This window comes from Chenopodium album, chromosome 20, assembly GCF_948465745.1.
Source record: "Chenopodium album chromosome 20, dcCheAlbu1.1, whole genome shotgun sequence".
NCBI classification, from domain to species: domain Eukaryota; kingdom Viridiplantae; phylum Streptophyta; class Magnoliopsida; order Caryophyllales; family Amaranthaceae; genus Chenopodium; species Chenopodium album.
Window position 1 is genome coordinate 36,956,698 of NC_137853.1, and position 25,012 is coordinate 36,981,709.

The 25,012-nt window shown below is 34.1% G+C and overlaps 1 protein-coding gene and 1 long non-coding RNA gene across 2 annotated transcripts; both read left to right on the plus strand.

The window, feature by feature from the left end:
* Positions 1-7,821: 7,821 nt before the first annotated feature.
* On the plus strand, positions 7,822-12,915 carry LOC145597159 (uncharacterized). The gene is made up of 3 exons (XR_014103304.1): positions 7,822-7,963; positions 8,897-9,005; positions 12,780-12,915. It is a non-coding gene; the product is annotated as an uncharacterized LOC145597159 (long non-coding RNA).
* A 3,943-nt stretch (positions 12,916-16,858) lies between these two features.
* On the plus strand, positions 16,859-18,007 carry LOC145597145 (F-box/kelch-repeat protein At3g23880-like). Its single transcript, XM_081653308.1, has one exon. It carries the CDS (start codon positions 16,859-16,861, stop codon positions 18,005-18,007), a length of 1,149 nt encoding a protein of 382 aa, XP_081509434.1.
* The last annotated feature ends 7,005 nt before the right edge of the window (positions 18,008-25,012 follow it).

Below are 25,012 nucleotides of genomic sequence, written 5' to 3' on the forward strand. Positions count from 1 at the left end.
GCTATATATATTTTTTATTCTTTTTTGGAAAAAGATTGTTTATTTTATTTTTTCATGAATTATGTTTTTATTTCTAAGAAAAATAATTTTAAAAAAAATTAAAAGTTTTTGGAGGGAAATTTTTTAATGCAAACGTGACACGTGTAATTCTAGAATATTCCTGGTGATTACTTTAGTATATAGTATAGATTTTTGATTTTTTCAACTTAAGCTCTCGTATAGTTTGGTATAACTAAGTGAGTTTTCTTGAGAATTTTAGGCACAAATAGGCTATATGCTTCATTTTTTGGTTTCATTTGTTTAAAATTTTCGATATTGTTGTGATTTGCTCTGATTTTGCTTCGTGACAGCTGATCGTTAGAGAGATGCATACTCGGCTACTGTAGTGTCCCATATCCGGGTCAATATAATTGCTATTTGAGTGGTTATTCATGATTATTAACCTTATTTTGTATTTGTTTGATTTATTTCTTAATAAACCATATATGAATGAACTAAAGTGGGCAGAAAATCTTGCGTGGACCTGATCCACAATAATATTATTGTGGACCTAAGGTTTATACACATATAACTAATATTATATTCAATTTAGTGACCCCTAATTTTGTTATAGTAACCTTATTTTTAACATAGTAATCTTTTTTAAAACTTGTGTGACAATGTTATTATGAACTTAAAGTACAACATTATGTTGAATAGTGACCTAATTTTAATATAGTGATCTTTATTATTCGTATTGACTATTAGATTAAAAATTTCATTAAAAAAATTAACCTGTTATAGTTTTTATAATGTCACACTAACTTTTATTTTAACATAATTTCCTAACCTTTATTTTAATATAGTAACCTTTTTTTTTGTTAATAAAACAATCATATTGTCTATAATATTAGCAGTCCACAATAAATTAGTGTGAACCAGGTCTATTGAAGAATTTGTACTGAAGTGGTACCTATTAATGTTAATGGGAGGTGTGTTTCAATAGTACTCCGTATTTCCGTAGTAGATGATCTGCATCATTTTACTATGTATTTTTAATTTTCAGGTATAAGCCTTTCGAATAAGTTGTATTATAGTGTCCAAGTAGTTGTATGTTTTTTCCTTTCAAAAAAAAAACATACAAATTCCTTCCTCCAAATTAAAGATTACAGATTTAAATTTTAGCCTTGTACATTACAGAGTAGCATAAGATCGATGTGAAAATCTATCAGAATAATATTGTATATTGGGTTACATGAATGAAGAATGTAAATTGTAATTGCGATGGTAATCTCTAATCAGCTACTGTACTATATAATGTATGTAGTCCTATAGTCTTGTAATCTTGTTCTAACTTTTAAGTACTTCCATTGTTATAGAAACACAATTGGTTCCCAAAAATGTCGTGATACATTCATCAATTGTGACTGGATTAGGGTTCCAAATTTTCAAACTGCAGCAGGCAAAGTGCTAATATAAGATCTTGTACAAGAGATTTAGGAGTTTAATCATAAAATATATTGATCTAAATATCTAGAAATAGAGAAGAAAAAAAATTATTTTATTCTATTTTATGGTAAAAAATTCAATAAAAAATAAATTGAGTGTATAATATAAATATTTGATAAAAAAAAAAATTGCACCAATTATACAGATTTAGTTAAATCTAACTTTTTATACACTGTACTAGTTTTATCAATTTCCCAAAAAAAAAAAAAAAAAAATTATCTTGGGTAATTTTGGATATCTATGATCAAATCACATCTTAAACCGTAAACTTGATAAAATTTGACCCCTAATCTAACAAAACGTTTCTATATAATCATCCGCGCTCTATATTTCTGTCATAACTAACCTTCATTCCAAATCCCCTAAAGCAGGACGAAGAAGAATAATGAAGAAGACGATAAATAATCCGTTCGATAAATTACCAAGTGAATTATTCCCGAATATTTTTACAAAACTCCCTCTAAAACACTTGGTAAAATCACTATGCGTTTGCAAAGAATGGAACTCCATTATCACCCATCAAGATTTCACCTCACTTCATCTCCAACTTCAACCGAGAAACCACTTCTTATGCCGTCATCACACCAGAAATCTTCGAAGATACTGTTGTTACCCGTGTTGCGAGCTATGTTCATGGGGTGTTACTAATGCACAATAATTATCAAGTTCTTCATGGGGTAATAGGTGCTCAAAACGACCACTCGGATATTATACTGTGGAATCCGTCTATTCGAAAGTCTTTACGAATCCCATGTTTTCTGCTGGGAGGGTGGAATTATATGATCAAGTTCGGGTTCGGGTTCGATTCCGTGAGTAGTACTTACAAGGTAGTATCCGTATGTTCGGCAAGATTCCGAGCAGCAACCAAGGTTTACAACTTACGGAATCGTTTGTGGTTAAACCCGAAACAGAGTATTCTTGCAGATCCTGCAGTGTACTTCAATGTATTCACAATGCCTATGAATTTCGACAACGAGATTTATTGGCTTGGAAGTGTTAAAAGTAACAATACAACTAAATTGACGCATTTTCTGTGTTTCGATCTTGATAAAGAGGCTTTTACTAGCATGAAATGTCCTGATATCGAGGTCGAGGCCGAGGAACGATATCTCAAGAGATGCTCGGCGGTATTGGATAATTCTTTGGCAGTTTTGGACTGCTATGATGGACCTAATGGAGTACATGGTAGTGTATGGAAGGGATTTAAGTCGGGTTCCGATTCGGGTTTTAGTTGGACTAAACAACATAATTTGGATGTTACCAATAATGTTCCCCGGATCCGGTTTTTTTCGCGTCATAAGGTTGAGATGTGGTTTCGTAACTTACCTAAGGGATCGATTTCGGACAACGATGTCGAAAATCATGAGGATGAGTTGAAGGCGCTCTTTGATGCTAATTGGGTGAGGATTAAGTTTCTTGATAGGTATGTGGAAAGCTTAGTACTCTTGCTTGAAGGAAATAATATTGAGTGATTGTTGCTGTTATTTAGTAGCAATTATATTTGTGAAGATAGCTCAAAATAAACATGTTCTAAGTAGATGGGTCACTTCCAATCAATGTAAGGTTGATTTTTTTTTTTTTTTTTTTTGATTTTTTTATTATTATTTTTTTTTTTTTTTTTGTGTGATGTTCCCTGTTTGTTTTTTTTTTTTTTTTTTTTCTTTGAATATTGATTACATACTTTGTCTTTTCAATATTTTATCTACTGAATCTGATTTACTAAGTAATTAATATTTCCTAGAAAAATACTTGTATGTGTATATGTCATGTACTTGAAATTAAAAGTGTAAGATGTAATTGGTGAATTGGTCGGGCATTAAATGTTAAACAGAGTAAAAGATTTTTGTTTATGACCTCTCAAATTGTGATGGTTTATGAAATTGCAAACAACCAAATAATAACTCAAATTCTTTCGCGATTTTTAATTCTTACGTGACTTATGTTGAAAGCTTGGCGTTGCACTAAGGTTTTGGAGATAACACTTTCACATCTTTCCAATGAATCCAGATCCACAAAGGTAATTAATATCATTACTTGCTCTTACACAATGTGTTACATTACACATTATGCTATATTAGTGACTTTAATTATACCTGTGATATGAATTTGAGTTTGCTATTTATTTTTAAACGCTCTTATAGTTTAATTATATACCTTTCGATCCTTTACAAGCAACTCTGCCTTAAGTTTTGCTTCTCTTGTGATTTTTGATTTTTTTTCAACTTAAGCTGTCGTATAGTTTGGTAAAAGTAAGTGAGTTTTAGAATTTTAGGCACAAATAGGCTATATGCTTCAATTTTTGGTTTCATTTGTTTAACATTTTCGATATAGTTATGATTTGCTCATATAAATCTTTAATCAGCTACTGTACTATATATGTATAATGTATGTAGTCCTATATTCTGAAGGTTACATGAGTAGGCAAAATGCTAATAGCAATTAGCTAGATAAGTGTTAAGTACAGCATCAACATCAGATTGGAATGTTAAGTATTATTAAACAAGTTCAATATTCTATAAATATTTTAAAATCGAGTTGATATAGCTTATATAAGCACCATTAGACATTTAGAAGTTCTTAGATCATAAAGCAGACGATTTTTCAGATCATAGGACATTGTTTTTCTCTCTATCAACATGAAAAACTTGTTAATTTTCTCAACATAGCACATATGACTAATGCTACAGCCATGGTGTTGGAAAATTTCGTACAAACCATGAGATGAATATGTTGAAAACCATTTACTCCACGACTCGTGGGCATCTTCCTCGTTATCCATCATCCATATGCTGTTTTTGCCAAGGCGTAATATCAAAGAGAGTTACTGATCCTGATCTAACTGGCTTTTTATTCTCTCCATATTCATCCTTTGGCACATTGAAACCCTTAGCCTCCCTATTGAGTTAGTGACTAAAAACTCAACTTCATATACTCTATCGGAAGCTACTAGTAGGTATAATAACACATACACTCCAAAGTAATGAGCCAAAATTGTTACACCATAGTCAGCGACGTCCTGTAGTTACTACGAAAACTTGACTACTAGTAGGTATAACCCACATTTCATTTGATACATTTTTCTCTTATGGGTTAGCCTACCTATAAACTCAAAGTCTAGTCAAATCAAGTCAACTATGTGATTTATCTACCTATAACTAGCTTTCATTATGATTAGTCAACGGTGTGACCAACCGCATATATATATATATATTATAAAAAATATACTGATCTAGATATCTATCAACAGAGATAAAAAATTTTAAATTTATTTTATAGTAAAAAATTCAATAATATATAGCAGCAAATAAAATTGTAATTTTATCATACAAATATATATAAATGTTTAATTTTTTAAAAACATACAAATAAAAAAAAAATTGTGCACCAATTATATTTTTGTGCACCAATTATATAACTCCTCTTAAATATAACTTTTTATACTTTGTACTTAATTATTTGATTAACTTTTCATTTTTTTGAAAAAAAAAAAACACTTGTCAAATTATCTTGGATAATTTTTTATATCTATTATCAAATCACATCATCAGCCGCAAACTTGTTGAGCCCCCTTACTAATATAACCCCTAACCCAACAAAACGTTTCTATATAATCATCCGTATTTTTGTGTCAAAACTAGCTAACATTCAATCAAATCAAAGAAACCCGAAATTAATTTCTCTCCTTCCTTCCAATTCCCTCAATTAACCGCCTTCTTCAATTGAATCGATCAATCAAACAAATCCATTAATGGCAAATACTCGGTCGAAAAGTAGGATGAAGAAGAAGATCAAAAAGACAATAAATAATTCGTTCGATAAATAATGCGTTTGCAAAGAATGGAACTCCATTATTACCCATCAAGATTTCACCATTTTTCATCTCCAGATTCAACCGAGAAACCACTTCTTATGCTGTCAAGTACAGTAAGGAGCGTTAGCCATTCGTCGAACTGATTCCTTCACTCAAGATGATCAACTCATCACACCAGAAATCTTCCAAGATACTGCTGTTACCCGTGTTGCGAGCTATGTTAATGGGGTGTTACTAATGCACAATGTTGTAATAGGCGCCCAAAACGATCCTCGGATATCATACTGTTGAATCCGTCTATTCGAAAGTCTTTACAAATCCCATGTTTTCTACCGGAAGGGTGGAATTATATGATCAAGTTCGGGTTCGGGTTCGATGCTGTGAGTAGTATTTACAAGGTAATATCCGTATGTTCGGTGAGATTCCAAGCAATAACCAAGGTGTACAACTTGCGGAATAGTAGGTGGTTGTTCCCAAAACAGAGGGAACCTCCAAATCCGACAGTTTATTCTATTGTATTCACAATTCCGACAGTTTATTCTATTGTATTCACAATGCCTTTGAATTTCGACAACGAGATTTATTAGCTTGCAAGTGTTAAAAGTAGCAATACATCAATATTGACGCATTTCTGTGTTTCGATCTTGATAAAGAGGCTTTTACCAGCATGAAATGTCCTGATGTCGAGGTCGTTGCCAAGCGACGGTATCTCAAGAGATGCTCGGCAATATTGGATAATTCTTTGGCAGTTTTGGACTGCTATGATGGACCTAATGGAGTACATGGTAGTATATGGAAGGGAGTTAGTCCGGTTCGGGTTTTAGTTGGACTAAACAACATAAATTGGATGTTACAAATAATGTTGCCCGGGGTTTGTCGCGTCCTAAGGTTGAGATGTGGTTTCACAAATTACCTAAGGGATAGATTTCGGACGACGACGTTGAAAATCATGAGGTTGAATTGAGGGCGCTCTCTGATGTTAATAGGCTGAGGATTAAGTTTCTTGATCGGTACGTGGAAAGCTTAGTACTCTTACTTGCAAGTAAGTGGTTACAAATTGGTCTTTGAAAGGTTACAAATTAAGTTTCTTTGTTAGGAGTTCATTTAGGAGCTTATTAGTGCTTATATTCTTCGCTATCAATTGATTTTTAGACATTTTTTTTCCCTCTTTTTAGTAGTAGAGTAGTTTTAATAAACAAGTTCTAATTAGATGGGCCGCTTCCAATCGATGTATGGTTGAGTTGTTTGTAAGTTTTTTTTTCGTGTTTTCTATTTTTTTTTCATGAATATTGATTACATAATGTTAGAATTTAGGTAAGTGGAAGTAGTGGTGGGTTAAAAATAAAAGTATTATTGCATGGGGATAGCTTACATTTGCATGGCAAATTGCTAGTATTTATAGTGGTATATGTCGGTTTATATGCTCCACCGACATACTACACTCTACTACTATTTTACTAGCCTTCTCTAGATTTCTCTTTATTTTCTTACATAAACTAGAGTTTTCAAGATACTAGGCTATTCTAGAAATATCTAGCTAATTATAAATTAGATTTTTCTAGATTACATTTTTAACACATACTCTGTCTTTTTTTTTCTACTAAATCTGATTAATCTTTCTAGAATAATATGGGTGTATGTCATACTTGGAATTATAAGTGGAGGATGTAATAGGTGAATTGGTCGGGCATCAAATGTTTAGGCGTAATGAAAGTTAGATGTGAGTCGTTTAGACAACGTGAAGCAAGGCGTCTGAACAGTTTTTAAATTAGATGTGGACATTTGGGGCAATACGACGGGTCAAATTCAAATCGGCTTTTGGTAGAATTGGGGTTCGATTAATTGGGTGTCAGCCTATCGGGTTGAGTTCAAGTTCATTATGGATCGGGTACAAATTCAAGTTGAAGCATTGCTCAAACCCAAAATTAATAATTTGTACAAATTAAACAAAAGTGTTGGTTTAGGTTGGTTAAAAACAAAATCAATTGTTAGAATTTGATTGGTATCGGAGAGAGTATTTAACATCCAAAATTTTTTACATTTTTGGTCGATTAAATAAATTTAACTGACCCTAGTGCACCATGGAAATAAACCAGTATTTGGGACAAATAGACTAAGTTCTCAAGTGTGGTGCTTATAAGTTTTAATAAAAATATAAAATTCGCCCTTATATACTAGACAATCCAAGTTATAGTACATAGTATAACACTATTGGTATGTTTTTTTTTTTTTTTTTTTTTTTTTTGGAACGGACACTATTGATATGTTTATCAAGTATTACCTATAAACGGTTTCTGTCCAATTAAATCACTTTTAATGGTTTTCCACTCCAAATAAAATAAAGTGCCAAACTTGGTCAAATAAATATGGACTCCATTACTTTTTTTTGACACAATACTCCATTACTTAAATAGTCAAATGAATACCCGTCAAAAAAAAAAAAAATAGTCAAATGAATAAAATACCTACTACTCCAAAAAAAAAAAAAAAAAAAAAAAAAAAAAACCCCTAGTTCTCGAAGAGTACCAACTCTACAGCCCATCATCTCTTTGGCTTAATTATGAGTAGAATAGAGGGGGAATTCTCACGGGACGACAATTTGCCGGCAGAATTATTGCTGGAGATCTTGACATGGCTACCTTCAAAAACCCTTTTAAAATTCAGGTGTGTTTGTAAAACTTGGTGTTCTTTCATTGATTCCTCCAATTTCATTTCTTTGCATCTAAATCGTTACAACAACAACTCCCATAAATTAGATCATCATTTGATAGCAATTGAAAGATCTATAGATGGATGTAATTTCACAATTCGTTCTAGTGATACACTTAACAAGATTGCAGACCTTGTTGAATTTCCTGAATCATACTATATTTCTGGAAATTGTAATGGGTTAATTTTGTTGGAAAATGGTAGGGATGAGGTTCGATTGTGGAACCCTTCTATAAGAAAATCATTGGTTATTTTTTCTCCTATTGTGAGACCTTGTAGAAGTCTTTATAGCTATGTAGCCTATGCTTTAGGATTCTCCCCTTCTAGTAATGATCATAAGGTGGTTACCTTCACCACTAATAGATTTAATGATTATGCCTTAATTGATGTATACTCACTCACGGATCACCTTTGGAGAAGAAAACCGAATCCGGTGAGTAAGTCGAACTGGGGTTTATTCGGGTTAGGAGTCCCAGGAAGGTTAGTTTGTTGTGGAGGGGTTGTATATTGGGTTAATAGAGGTTGTAGAAAAGCCGGAGCTAATAGGAAACTCTACTTGTATGACTTTGATGTGTTATGCAACTGCCTGATGCTGTGAAAGAAACCACTACTAGGTTTATTTTTGCCCATGGTGAGTCCTTGGGAGTGTTATTGATGTCATCTGAAAGTAGCTGCATATGGGTTTTGGAAAAGGATGGCGGATGGAGGCTATGGTTTAAGGGAGAACCGAATTTATATGCTTCCAAGTTGGTTAATTGTTCAAGTATTGTCTATGGTCTAAAGAGCAATACGTTTTTGTTGTTCAACACTCACAATCACATTACGATGTCTTATAACATTGCAACCAACCAAACAAGAACTGTGATGAGTAGCCGGATTTTTTTCCAGACTTATGTTGAAAGCTTGGTTTTGCACAAAGGTTTTGATGAGAATATCACATCTTTCCTATGAAATTGATGAAGGGCTAATAATGGCTAATTCTGGAAGGTCACAGCAGGTAATACATACTTGCTCTTAATCATGTGATTTATTTTTTGCACTTACATCTTCTAAAATTTGTAAACTACACATTGTGATATATTAATTGTGTTTTGTTATGCTTTAAAATAAATTGTTTAGGAAGACTTGCTTTTGTTGTTCTATGTAGAATTTTTTTGAACTTGTTCTTATAAAGGATCTTATAACCTTTAATCACATATTCCTGATGTGTAAACCAAATAAAGAAAAAAGGTTAGTAAACTGGATGTTTCCTCTGGCATACTATCAAGTGTATCAACCATCAATGAAGGTAGTTTTTTTCATTAGGTCGTTTTTTTTTTTTTCAAAATCTCCACTTTATAAGGTAGTTTTTTACAATATAAAATATTATTGAAATACATAGTTCTTTAATAAAATATTAGGTGCCTAAAAGCTAAAACAAAATTTTGCATTAGTGGTAATTAAATCTACCTTAGCTTCAAATGGAACTGATGAAGACTGACTATTAAACAGAACCCTTTTAAAGTTTAAAGCGATTATTTTCATGTGATTAGTATGGCAAGTCTTAAGGAGTTAAGGGTATAATATTTGTTGAAATATGAAATAACGTAGTGATCTATCTTTTTTATAAGACAATCATATAATGATTGTTCTTATTATACACTAAGTAAAGTAAGTATACAAGGGTTGTTGGCATTTAGCTTTGAATCTCATGTACATGATACTATGCTAGTATCTGTTGCAGTCATGTGGATGTGGCATTAATATAAAGTGGTAACTATTAGGGCTCTATACTTTATTTTTTGTTTATTTATAGTGTTGGCAGGGGTAATGATATGACATAGGGTAATATGGTAATAAGTTTTGTCATCATTTGTGTCTATCCATGTCTTGAAATTAGGTTGGTGCCTTGGTGTTAGCATACTCAATGTAAATTTGATCCTAATCAGTGGAATTGAACGTGGGAGGTTTGTGCTGAAAAATTAATACCAAAGTCCTGAGTCAATGCTAGTGAGATGTTAAGTATGACACTAGTAAGAAGTTTGTTATAGCACATCCTTTAGGCAGTATTGGATCTTCACCCATCAGTCTCACTGTGGAGTCTTGATCACCCACCTAGCACATAGTGCTTTGGAGCATTATGAGTGAATAAAAACTCATGGTGTATTTTAGATAACAGGTTCTATCTAAGATCTTAATTATTTGCGAATTTATGTCTTAAGCTTTGATTCTGTTGAAGACTTTCAAGTTTTAAACATGATTTTCTCCATACCAAAATGAGAAACATGAAAAATAGCAACACTACCACAATAAGCAGATCCCAAATATGTCCAAAATAGTCTAGTAGTCAAAACAAGGAAGTGGAAGAGGAAGCATATGATGAATACTTTTAGGTAGTGATGTAAATCCATGAAGTTTTGGAAGGATATCTGTCAGGGTTGCTAGTGAAAGATTCAAGTGTGTGTGTGTGTGTAAAACATGAAGTTTTCTAGATTGTAATTGATTCCTTACATTACATTTCTGAACTTAAAGTAAACAATTGCAACACACATCTGCTTGCCATTGAATGTTTAAGCTGTGCATAGGAAACCTGCTCATATGCCGAACAATCTATAATTCATATTTTCGTACTTTTATTGTTGGCACAATTTTGGATTGATGCCTATATAGAAGCCCACCCGAGACTCTGAGAGGATGAGACAAGAGTGTAGAAAAGAAAAATAGTTATAGACAGGTACATGCCATATTGAATTAAAAAATTGGATCATTAACTAGTTCAGCTATTCTCTGAAACGGTTTATAATAGGTTCCTCTAAGCAAGTACTTGAAATATATATATATATCAGTCATCATCCTCATCATCATGTTCACCTCCTATAAACATATGCATCTCCTCCTCTGCATTTTGTTCCCAATATGACATTCTCAAATCCGTAAGAATTTGAGGATATACAGCCTTTAGCATACTCTTCACCACTTGTTTAAAGGTAGCTGTAAACAATGCTCCAGATTGATAGTTGATGTTTGGTCATTGTGCAACAAGATCAACTTTGTCGCTAGAGGATGAATATGGTGAATTATCACCATTGGTCGTTGGTTTGTTGTTTTTCACCCAATTTTTAACAGTCTCATCATACTTGTATTTCATATGAATACGTAGGGTACTAGGGTGTCAATATTAAACGTATACTGAGAATTAGGTTTGCCATTCTTCAAAGTTGTATCCACATACGTTTCTCCATCAACGCTTATGAGTTTTTCTCTCCAAAATAGGGGTTAGCCACATTCCATATGGTAATGACAATCTATTCTGCCCTGATTTCATGTAATGCAGCATCAGTTTAGGCAGGTTGAGAACTTTTTTCTTCAGCACATAGTACATCACAAATGTATTTAGATGTGTGATAGATGACTTATTCCCACACCTAGGGATGATAGATCTACTAAAAAGCAAGCGCAAAAGCCTCTTATCCCACTCCAACTCATTCACTTTTGGTTTATATATATACCTAACTATGCATGGAAAAGTCCTTGCTACTTCCTTTTTTTTTTTTTTTTTTTTTTTATTTCGATGAGGTTACAAGCACCAATAGAAAAGAAAAAAGAACGAAAGAAACTAAATCACACGACAAACAAACAAAACTAAAACATAATTAACTACCTAAGGAGGAATAAGTTGTGGCAAGGCCACACCTTGCACATCTTCCTCCAAGATACGACTAAGCTCTACCAGAATGGCACTAAAATAAATCACTAAAATAAACCAATTGAGAGTCCTGAACAACTCCGCGGTTGGCCAACTAATTCGCCGCTCTATTGCCTTCCTTATGCACATGATTTAGTAACGCAGATCAAATCCTTGCAACATATTATATCATGTTTGTTCTCAGCTCTTGGTACTTCCTGCTTATTAAGGGCTTGTATGCATGCAACATTATCCATCTGTATTTCGAGGTTTGCAATTTGGCAGTTCTTTGCTGGCTCAAACCCCTAGTCAATGCCATAATCTCTGCTGTAAAAGCAGAGCAATAACCGAAGCTTGTTGCAAATGCTGTTTCCTTTGGGGTTACAGTTTTGTCAATGTAATTTATCTACTTAATAGTGATATGTGGAGCATCGAATTCTGATAGGATAAATGTTATTGATTAGCTTCTATAAAATGGTGGTGGGTACTTACTCTTACAATGCTGTGATGAGTGATGATAACTAATGTAGTTTGAACCAAGGATGTATCTAATTGCTGAATAAGATATTAGAGTCAGGTCTAAAACTTCTTCCTCTGTGAGTCATTAGTATTTTTCACCGTGTCTTCTTAAGGAGGCTTCATACAGGTTGATTAAAAGGAGGATGGAGAGGATCAATGGGGCTATATGGTCTATCTAGAGATTATAGCTGATTGCTAGTTTCTTCCATACACTCTTTTTTTTTTTTTCAAAAAGATTACAATTAAGTGGATTCATGGGGAAGCAGAATTCTTTAGTAGATATCTTTGCTCACTATAAGCAACATATTGCAAATCTGCAGGACTATAAGCCTTGTATGGTTGTTTCACTTGTTTGTTCAAGTGCTAATGTTATTTTTGGTATGACATAAGGATAAAGCTCTGTAATAGTTGTGGTTTGCTATCAGATTTTGTTTGTTACATTTGTCATTTAATATCTGCATTTTGTCCATTATCAATTGTCATAGACCTTTTTTTTTTTTTTTTTTTTTTTAAAGAAATTGCCATAGCTTAATAGTGGGGAGGGATGCCATAAAATTTGATACTGACTGGATTACTTGTTCTTTACAGAGATGCATACTATTAGCGCCCATTGCCTGAAGTTGCTAAATGCTCGGTTTAATCTTCTGTTGCTACTGCCGCTCTACCATGGTGTAATATGCTTGGTGTGTGCCTAAGTCCACATGTGAGATCGTGAATGTATCCCTAAAGCTCACATGTTACTGATGTAAGAGTAATATTTTGGCTGATGTATTTATGGCCTGTATCTGTTCAGTCCAAGTACATGCAAGACTGTTAATTAGTAGTACAAAATATACTTCGTATGTCGTTAATGTACTTGTGTTAATGTAATTTATAAGACACTACAGTACAAAATATATTGGTCCAACATTGTACTTCGTATCAGGTGTGCTATTCAGGGACAATTCCCCATAGCTTTTGTTCAACTTGTTTTTCATGGCTTTATGATTATAATTGAAGAGGATAAAGCCATAACCGGTCTTGTTAGATTCGCATCCAATAAGTCATTATTAAAATATTCAACATAAATTTTAAATCGGATTGAATTTCTTTCAACGGAATGCATGATATTCTAACTTTTTTTTATTTTTTTTGGTAATTCTCTCCCTTACATCATTTACTAGATAAGATCATGTTCAACTTTTTTTTTTTTCTTACATCATTTTTTTTTTTTTTTTTTGGTTTTATTAATACATTGTAAACCTTTTGTCTTCTATAAATCTTATGCATGGACACTTTTATAAATTGTCAAAATATTGATTTCATGTGAAATTTTTGCCAAAAAAATTACTTTGTATAACTTATAATGTTCTACAATTGTCAATCATGCAAAATTATAAATAAGAATCTGCATATATTGATACATATACAGGGGTGAGCAAAAAATCTGGGTACCCTGAATCGGAACCGGAATCTGTTAGGAACCGTTTCGGAACCGGAACCTGTAAAAGAGGTTCTGGTTCTGGGTAGCAAATTGGAGAACCTGTTGCAACAGGTTCCGGATTAGGTTCTCAATTTTTTGGAACCGGAACCTGTAGGGTACCCTGTACCTGATAGAAATATCACTTAATTTTAAATTATACACTAATTCTTATTCAATTTTTAAATTACAATTATATATATATATATATATATATATATATATATATATATATATATATATATATATATATATATATATATATATATATATATATTAAATTTGTTAGACAACTACTATTAGTTTGTCTTATTTGCGAGTTGTAAACATTATAAAATTAATGACCAACCAGTTTTTTATTAGAAAATCTGTAAAATGTTAGTGAGTATCTTATAATACAGGATACCCTGAATCAGAACCGGAACCTGTAGGTTCCGGTTCCGGTTCCGGTTCCCAATTTCTAGGAACCTGTTCAACAGGTTCCGATTCCGGTTCTCATTTTGAGGAACCTGTTGCAACAGGTTTCGGTTCCGGTTCCTGGAATTTTTACAGGAACCCTGTTATGCTTGATATACTTAATATCTAATATAAGTTTGATTAAATTATGGACATAAACCTATCAATTGGGTCGGTCGGGTCACGGGTTGAAATGCTCAACCCTAAATCCTTAACCCAAAGTTTAGGGTTCAGATCAACCCAACACTTTAGAATAATTTTTTAATTTAATTTATTTTTAGTTAATTTTTAGAAATTTATGGTTTTTCAAGGTTACTTTACTATTTTTTTAATTTTAAATAGAATATTCTCACGAATATTATTTTGAGCCTTACGTGCCAACTACATACTTTTTGGTGTCCACCCGGTTAACCAATGGGATAATTCGGATTCGGGGATCAATTATGTGTAGTTAGGTTCCAGTCCCCTTCCAATTATTGTTGCGGGGGATCGAACGCGGGTCCTCTTACCCAGTACAATCCTAATCACCACTACACCAACAACCAATTGGTTATGCCAACTACATAATTTAAATACTCACCAAACACATATCAATTCCTAATCTAACTAATAACAATTGATATTTCCTCTGTTTTTTTTTAATAGTTGCAACACACACTTTTTACGGTATTTACGAATTGTGGGGTTCACATGATATAATACACTTTAAAATGAGGTGAATGGTTGTTAGGAGTGTAATGTAGTGGACCATGTGCTTTAAATAAGGGAAATATTACATTTTTTTCCTAATATAACTTTCTATTTATAGTGTGTTGCAAATATTATGACAATCTATTTTAGGGACATGTTGCAAGTATTAAAAAACGGAGGAAGTATAATAATAATAATAATAATAATAATAATAATAATAATAATAATAATAATAACTTTTAAACATTATAAAATTAAAGAAAAGGTCCGGTCAACATGGCTTGACGATGATGTGGGTTATGCGAATTCAATTGGTTTGGGTCGATAGTTGGTCTAGGAGATTTTTGGTTTGGATTTTAATAAGAGTTATATGAGATGGATAAATTAGATAAAGAAATGAATGTCGGATGGTGAGTATGGTCTCACACAACATCTTCTTTAGGTTTGTCTACATTGAATAGATATTCGTAACTTTTATTTATATTAATGTAACTTTAATCATATTAGGATAAAGATTTTTAGTATAGACGGTTATAACTCAAATTTTTATTATTTTTTTTTATAATTGTGACAACATTATGGGACAGAGAGAGTGTTATGGGGCAATTTTGTATGTCCGTTGACCGGCTATCGAAATATATAAGAACAATTCAAAGTTGTTGTAAGTGCTCCTTACTATCAAGGAGGGGATATTTACCAATAGGAAGAAGTCAATGGAAGACGTATCTACACCCTAAATAAGTCACATCATTAGAAAACAAAGCAAAAATAGTTAATTACCATTTCCTAATGGAAAATTTGATTAAAATAATCCAACCTTTCGTCGGTCTTATTTTATTAATCCCACCTTTCGATTATTGCTCATTAATCCCACCTTTAGGGGGCATCTCATTCTATTAGGCCAACCTGACTGGTTACCTATTGTACAGGTAAAATTTTTTTTTTCAATTTTTTTGACAAAACAAAAAAGATTTAAAATAAAAGCAACCACCCATGACCCACCTTCCCCTAAGCCACTCCCAAGTCCCCAATGGATTCCGGCAGCCTAATTGTCACCCAATTCTGGCCAGTCCTTCCCCCTTCCCCCTAACCTCCCTTTTCCGACTCCCTTTTCTGACTCTTTCCACTGTTCCGGCCAACCCTTTGTTGGAAACCCTAAACAACCTTCCGGCCACTCTATCCCTCCCCCTAATCGCCCTTTTCCGGCCACTCTTTCCCCTCCCCCTAATCGCCCTTTTCCGACCAACTTTTCCCCCTTCCCCTCTCTTTTCGGCCAACACTCAAAAATCCCTGAAAATCCTCAACAAAAACCTTCGAAATAACCCAACCCGTCGAAAACCCTTGAAAACGTCGGAAACCATCATTGAAACCCTCGAAATTCAAAACCCCACCAATCGAAACCCTTGAACCCGAAATCCCACCCACCGAAATTGAAAAGAGAAATTAGGTTGGGGTTTCGGGTTTCCGCCGGACTATATAACAAGGGGGAGATCTTGGTCATGGTTGGTGACCCATCGAAATTCTTGAAGCCCAAAACCCCACCCATTGAAACTGAAAAGGGAAATTAGGTGGGGGTTTGGTCGTGGTTGGTGATTGGGGTGGCTAGGGAAGTAGGGAAGGGCAGGAGGGTAGCTAGGGTGGGTGGAAAAGGGCGGTAGAGGTGGCTGGCTGGGGTGGCTAGGAGTGTATCAGGTTTTCATGGAGGTGAGGGGCAGGAAAGGGGGGAAAGAAAAGAGGAAAGAGGGTAAAAAAAAAGATTAAAAAACAAAAAGATTTGTAAAAAAAATTTCAATCAACCGTAGTAAGACACGTGGACAGGTAACCTACTGTAGAAGGTGGGATAACCGGTTGGGTTGGATAAAAAAGAAAAGGGTGTAAAGGTGGGATTAATCAGAAATAATCGAAAGGTTGGATTAATAAAATAAGACCGGTGAAAGGTTGGATTATTAGAATCAAATTTTCCTTTCCTAAATTCATGGTAGACTTTCTCTCTCCTCAGTTCAGTCATAATATAAATTGGGGATACCTAATCACAGTCTCAGTTTAGCCTAAATTGATCACAATGGCCGAATTAAAGACAACATCCGACGACGAATTGCCGGATTTACCGACGGAATTGTGTAGAGAGATTTTATCCAGGCTGCCGGCAAAAACCCTAATGAGATTCAGGTGTGTTTGCAAAACCTGGTGTTCTTTAATTGATTCCTCTGATTTCATTCTTTCTCATCTTCAAATTTACAACAACAATCGCAACCATACTTATTTGTTAGCCGGGGAACGGGGTAATATGAGGTGTAGCAGTGACACACTTAGGCAAATTGATGTGCTTGTCAAAATTCCTGACAATTGCTTTGTCTTAGGTTGTTGTTATGGGTTGATTTTGATCAAATACTATGGTGTAAATGTTACATATGACATTGGTTTGTATAATCCCTTTATTCGAAACTCTTGGTTGATTCCATCTTGGCCTTTTATTTCTACAAAATATGATTTCTTACATTATTGGTTGGGTTTTGTTCCGTCTATGAATGATTATAAGGTTCTTGCTATCGGATTTATTAAGGATACCGGTAATTCGGTTGCGGTTTATTCCCTCAATGACCACCTTTGGAGGATTAAAGATAGGTTGGATGTCCACATTCTAGGGATTTTAAGTTTCTATCTTGAGAATGTTACTTATTTTAAAGGTTCTATGTACTGTTTAGGATTTGATTGGTACAGCTCTGATGCTCCTTCTGACTTACAGACTCATCTTGTATCGTTTGATTTTGATTCCGAGGAATTTAACTTTGTTGAGTTGCCTGATGCTGCAAAACAAAAGGTTAACTTTAATTTTGTACTTGGTGAGTCAATAGCAGTTTTCAGTATGTCATCTGAACATACCTGCATATGGGTTTTGATAGAGGTTGGTGGAGAGAAATCATGGCGGTTGTGGTATACCGGAGATTCAAATTTGACAGCTCTTCAGTTGCTTGAAAGTAGTACTTTTACAAAGATTTTCAAGGTTGAGGAGAGTACAAGTACATTTTTCTTAGAGACAAATCTTAGTTTGTATTCTTATAATTTTAGAAGTCATCATATACAACATTTGGATATTGATGGGTGTAGATTTCTTGAGACTTTTGTGGAGAGCTTAGTATTGCACAAGGGAAACCAAGGGAAGAATCTTTCCCATGAAACTGATTTAGTCAAATTAATGGCGAATAAATAGAGATGCTCTTAGTCTGGGGCTAAGTTCAGTATGCAGTATGCTCATATATTTTAAATTTTCATTTTTGGAAAAACGTTTGTATTGTTATATGGTTACTCATGTCTTACAATGCATTGATTTATAAATAAATACCTTCTTTTGTTGCTTTTGTATTTCACAGATCTTCATTTTTTGCCCTGTACTAGGATAGTTGACTATTCACATTTGCCGGATGATGATGCTATTAGAGTATGATACAACCAGAGTGAGGGGATTGGGGCATTGGGGTATGGTTTGATCTCTTTATAGAGAAAATTGATATAATTGCAATTTGCTTAATCATACATGTGAAGTTGCATTGACCATTATTTTTTGGATGGAGTATTTATTTGAGAAAATTTGCTTGTGTTACTTAAAAGTCCAAACAGAACAATAACTCCTTATCATGGCGTCCAAGCGGAAGAGTCATTTGTTACCCCTATGTTTATTTCATTGTGCATTTTATACTCTTTTTTTTCCACAGCAAACTGTCCTTGAGTATTGTTTATTTTTCTTTTGGGGTGAATTATATTATGTTGAAGGAAAAACCGTTGAAGTATTTTGCTCTATCAAGAGTTTCTAGTATCTTGATCCAGTCAATTGGTACATAATATTGGTTGTTCGTTTAATAATTTGACTTTATGGCCTACATCATATTGCAAATTTCCACTTCTTGATTCCTTTGCTTAAGTGTCAGCTAGCTAACCTTGTTGCTCTGCCTTTCCATGAATATTTGCATCAATTTTTGCTTTAACATTGGTTCCCTGTATTCATAGACATTGTCGGATGCCATAGAATCTGTTTATTAATTTGTACTTGAACTACTGCTTATTTGAAGTCTACTGCCATGATCAATCATTCCCAGTTTCTTTATTTGATACTTTGTCATTTGGTGTGGTTAGGCTACTAACATTTAGAAACGATGCCTAGAAGGCTAGAACTTTCATGTTGTGAATCACATACATTTAAAAGCTCTGACAATGCTTAAATGCTTCATGCTTAATTAGGTAGTCAGTGATGCAATTGTTTGCCATGACTACATTGTTTAAAGGTTTCTTTTTAAATGTGGATTTTGGTTTCTGACTTAGCGCAAATAGATTTATAAATATTGTCCATGAATCCATGATCCTCTCTTTATAATCAAGTGTTCTACATGTTAATTTGTGAAAACTTTTGTGGTTCATTATCATCTAAGATGCATTTTTAGTTAATTATAGGAGCAGCCTTGCACCATGGTCGTACAGTTTGCAGATAGAAATCTGCTGCGATGAGCACTTATTCACGATAGGGAATTGGTTATTAGAGAATAATTGGAGGGTATATCTTTAGTTGTATATTTAGGAAAAAAATTCACTGAGTAACAATTAGGATTGGGAAGGTCATACAGTATAATGAGTATATATATGGGTGATAGTAGTGTAGTTCGCGAGGATTATAAACCAAAAGTAAATGAATCGGAGTGGGATAAGAGGCTTTTGCACTTGATTTTTAGTAGATATATCATCCCTAGGTGTGGTAATAAGTCATCTATCACACATCTAGATACGTTTGTGATGTACTGTGTGCTGAAGAAAAAGGTTCTCACCTGCCTAAACTGATGCTGCATGACATGAAATTAGCTGCAGGGCAGAATAGATTGGCATCACCATATGGGATGTGGTTGACCCAACAACAATCTGAACCCAAACTAGTACCCGACCCAAATAGAACATGTACCCGAGTGGAAGGTTTAATAAATTTATATGCCTTTTGTTCAACTTATATACTGGTACAAATCTGTAAACCCACAATCTGATTTAGCTTGTATACATTTTGTTCTCTCTTACTCATATATAGGTTTAATAAAATCTTGATAAAACAGATCAAATTATGGAAGGCGTAATTATATAGGTTCAACTTGAGCACATCAATATTTATTGGAATTGAACTTGAACCAAAACCCAACTCAACACTAACTCGAACCCGAATGTACCATCTATTAACCCACTCAAACCCGAGTCACATACAACCCGAACTTGAAATTGAATCCGATCTGAATTCGGCTCAAATTGAACCCAACATATATCCGAAAAATGAACGACTTAGAATAAATTCGAAAAAAATTCACCCGAACCTGAACCTGATATGAGGCTAGATTGGCACGACATAACCAGATCCTAATTTAACCCGAGACATGATTTGACCAAACCCAAATTCGACTTGAATACCCCAATCGACAACTCTACTATAATACACGAAATCGGAGCGATTTAGGAGGTGTCGGGAGCTGGTGTTATAGTTTCACGGAACACTACGGGATGAATGCCGGGATCATATAATATTGTGTGGACCCATAAATGACCATTATATAGCGAAGTAAAGACCCCATGAGAGCTTATTGCCAATACAAGGGGCATGTACAAAAACGGATAAAATGACCATTTAAAGGCAAAATTGGATGGTTCAATCCACCTAATTAAACTCTCGGAGAGTATTAGGGACCATGGTAAACATCTCGACAATTTATATTTTCGGGCAAAAAAAGTCAAAAAATTACAAAATTGAAGGATATATAATCCAAAGTTTTTGAGGAATTTTTAAGGTTTCAGGGCCCGGTGGAGAAAAGTGTTGAGACCCGTTCACAACTTGTAGTCTATATAGAACCTTAGTTGGATTAGGAAACTAATGATTATTAGGACTTAGTTTTGAGACCCGTTCTCAACACTTTTCGCCACCGGGCCCCGAAACCTTAAAATTTCCTCAAAAAGTGTGGTACCCTTTGATTTTGTAATTTTTGGCTTTTTTCCGCCCAGAAATAAAAATTGTCGACATGTTTACCATGGTTCTAATACCCTCCAAGAGTCCAATTGGGTTAGTGGGACCATCCAATATGCCCTTAAACGGTCATTTTACCCGTTCACAACTTGAAGTGATTTCGTAAACTCAAGCCTACCACGGATGTTTATGACAACATATAATGATCATATGTGGTTTCAAACGGAATTATATGACTCCGAGATGTATCCCATAGGGTCTCGAGGCTTTTCGCCACCGGGCCTCGAAACCTCAAAATTTCTCAAAAAGTGTGGATAGCCTTTAATTTTGTAATTTTTTTGACCTTTTCTTGCCCATAAATAAAAATTGCCAAGATGTTTACCATAATCCCTAATATCCTCCTGGAGTCAAATTGGGTCGGTGGAACCATCAAATATGCCCTTAAACGGTCATTGTACTCGTTCACAACTTGTAGTGATTTCGTAAACTAAAGCCTACCACGGACGTTTATGACAACATATAATGATCATATGTGGTTTCAAACAACATTATATAACCCCGAGATGTATCCTTTAGGGTTTTAAGGCTTTTCGCAACCGGGCCTTGAAACCTCAAAATTCTCTTAAAAGCATGGGATTATAGCCTTCTATTTTATAAATTTTTGACCTTTTTTCGTCCGGAAATAAAAATTTTCGAGATGTTTACCATAGTCCCTAATATTCTCCACGAGTCAAATTGGGTCGGTGGAACCATCCAATATGCCCTTAAACAGTCACTTCAGCCGTTCATAACTTGCAGTGATTTCGTAAATTCAAGCCTTCCACGGACGTTTATGACAACATATAATGATCATATGTGGTTTTAAACAGCATTATATGACCCCGAGATTTATCCTTTTGGGTTTCAAGACTTTTCGCTACCGGGCTCCGAAACCACAAATTTTCCTCAAAAAGCGTGGATTATAGTCTTTATTTTTTAATTTAATTTTTTGACCTTTTTCGCCCGGAAATAAAAATTGCTGAGATGTTTACCATGGTCCCTTATATCCTTCGGGAGTAAAATTGGGTCAGTGGAACCGTCCAATATTCCCTTAAATGGTCATTTTATCCGTTCACAACTTATAGTGATTTCATAAACTCAAGCCTATCACATGCGTTTACGACAATATATAATGATTATATGTGGTTTCAAACGACATTATACAATACTGAGATATATTTTCTAGGGTTTCAATACTTTTTGCCACCGGACCCCAAAACCTCAAAATTTCCTCAAAAAGCGTGGATTCAATATTGTAATTTGTTGACCTTTTTTCGCTCGGGAATAAATATTACTGAAACGATTACTATGGTCCCTAATACCCCCTAAGAGTCCAATTGGGTTGGTGGAACCATCCAACATGCCCTTAAACGGTCATTTTACCCGTTCGATCGCAACTTGCACCGATTTTGTAAACTCAAGCCTAACACATGTGTTTATAACAACATATAATGATCATATATGTTTTCAAACGGCATTATATAGCCCTTAAATGTATCCCTTACGGTGTCATTGCCCCAAGCGTAATAATAACCTCCACTATATATAGGTAATACTTTTACCATCTCAATCAATTATTATTAATGTTTCAAGTTTCACATAATATTATAATATTCCTTTCATTTATTAAGTAAATTAAAGGTAATATAATTCATTTATTTTTCACAAGATTGAAATATAAATACATATGATGTAAAAAAAAAAAAAAAGTGACATCCAAGGCAATGCCCGAACCACTACACACACTATCTAAACAAATAGTCCAACATAATTGATGTTAAATTAAAGTAAGAAGTACACAAATTAGCAACTCGGGGCATCGCCCGGGATACACACTAGTTTTATTTTATAATACGTTTTAATTGGAAAATGAATAGTTTGTAAAGGAGAAGAAGGACTGAAAAATTGAATGTAATATAGAAGATATTAACTTAGGGGAAAGTAAATCAAATAACAATCATAGTTTCATACATGTATTGAATTAAAAAAAAAAAAAAAAAGGAGATTAATGAATGAAAGGTGAGGTGGCATGTGACATTGATGAAAAATATAGTTTACATGTGGCATGATGGCAAGATGATTTGTGTTTTTAAATACTAAGTAGTAAAGTATAAATATGTCGTAAGGGTGCTAAATTTTATACTAATGTAGTGTACTCTCTCTATCCCTTTATTTTTGCCCCATTTGACTTTGTGCAATCTTTAAAACACGTGTTAAAATGTTTATATCTCCATTTTCATACATGTAAAAATTATTTCATATAAAAAGTTAATATTCACTCTATCCCCAAAACTTCGACCTTTTTGGTCTGATTTTGCGGTTATTAAGAAACTTAAATACAAAGAAATAAAAACAAATTGGAGAGATAAATTTTAATGAGGTTTGTAAAAAAATAGAGAGATAAAGTATTAAGAATACATGAAATAACAAAATTTATATGGAAAACCTAATTTTGAACAAATACTGTTGTAAATTGGTGGGTATTTCAATGCAAATGAGTCGATCATTTTGGGACTAAAATTAGGCCAAAAGGGTCGAAGTTTTGGGGACGGAGGGAGTATTAATTACATTTACAGTGAAATGAACAAAACAAGATCTTACGTGATTATATTTCCAAAAATAGGGACAGAAGGGAGTAGCTAATTGGCCGTTTGCTTTGGGAAATAATTGCTATAATCCACGCTTTTTTAGGAAATTTTTAGGTTTTGGGGCCTGGTGGCGAAAAGTGTTGAGACCTTAAGGAATGCATCTCGGTGTCATATAATGCCATTTGAAACCATATATGATCATTATATGTTGTCATAAACGCCCGTTGTAGGCTTGAGTTTACGAAATCACTACAAGTTGTGAAAGGGTTATATGATCGTTTAAGGGCATATTGGATAGTTCCACCGACACAATTGGACTTCCGGAGGGTAATAGGGTCTATAGTAAAAATCTCGGCAATTTTTATTTTCGGATGAAAAAAGGTCAAAAAAATTACAAAATTGAAGACTACAATCCACGCTTTTTGTGGAAATTTAGAGGTTTCGTGGCCTAATGGCGAAAAGTGTTGAGACCCTAAGAGATACATCTCGGGGTCATATATTGCCATTTGAAACCATATATGATCATTATATGTTGTCATAAACGTACGTCGTAGACTTGAGTTTACGAAATCACTACAAGTTGTGAAAGGGTAAAATGACCGTTTAAGGGCATATTGGATGGTTCCACCGACAGAATTGGACTCCCGGAGGATATAAGGGGTCATGGTAAACATCTTGCAAATTTTAATTCCGGGCGAAAAAAGGTCAAAAAATTACAAAATTGAAGGCTATAATCCACACTTTTTGTGTAAATTATGAGGTTTCAGGGCCCGGTGGCGAAAAGCCTTGAGACCCTAAGGAATACATCTCGGGGTCATATAATGCCGTTTGAAACCATATATGATTATTATATGTTGTCATAAATGTACGTTGTAGGTTTGAGTTTACGAAATCATTGCTAGTTGTGAACGGGTAAAATGACCGTTTAAGGGCATAATGGTGGTTCCACCGACCCAATTCGACTCCTGGAGGGTATTAGGGACCATGGTTAACATCTCGGCAATTTTTATTTTCGATCAAAAAAGGTCAAAAAATTACAAAATTAAAGACTATAATGTTTGTATTTTGTGTAATTTTTGAGGTTTCAAAGGCCAGTGGCGAAAAGCCTTGAGACCCTAAGGGATACATTCATACATCTCGGGGTTATATAATGCCGTTGAAACCATATATGATCATTATATGTTGTCATAAACGTCCGTTATAGGCTTGAGTTTGCGAAATCACTTCAAGTTGTGAACGGGTAAAATGACCGTTTAAGGGCATCTTGGATGGTTCCACCGACCCTATTGGACTCCTGGAGGGTTTTAGGTACAATGGTTAACATGTCGGCAATTTTTATTTCCGGTCGAAAAAAGGTCAAAAAAATTACAAAATTGAAGACAATATAGTCCACGCTTTTGTGTAAATTTAGAGGTTTCAGGGCCGCCCGGTGGCGAAAAGCTTTGAGACTCTAAGGGATACATCTCAGGGTCGTATAATGCCGTTTGAAACCATATACTACATCTGGTTCAATTTAGGCGCAAAAAAGTACAACTTTTCGGATACTAAGGCAAAAGATTGAAAACATGATTATAGAAAAATAAGGTTATATGCTTAACTATTAATC

Bases quoted from the DNA above. Each gene is read 5' to 3' on its own strand.
- LOC145597145 (XM_081653308.1), top strand. From the start codon at position 16,859: ATGGCCGAATTAAAGACAACATCCGACGACGAATTGCCGGATTTACCG.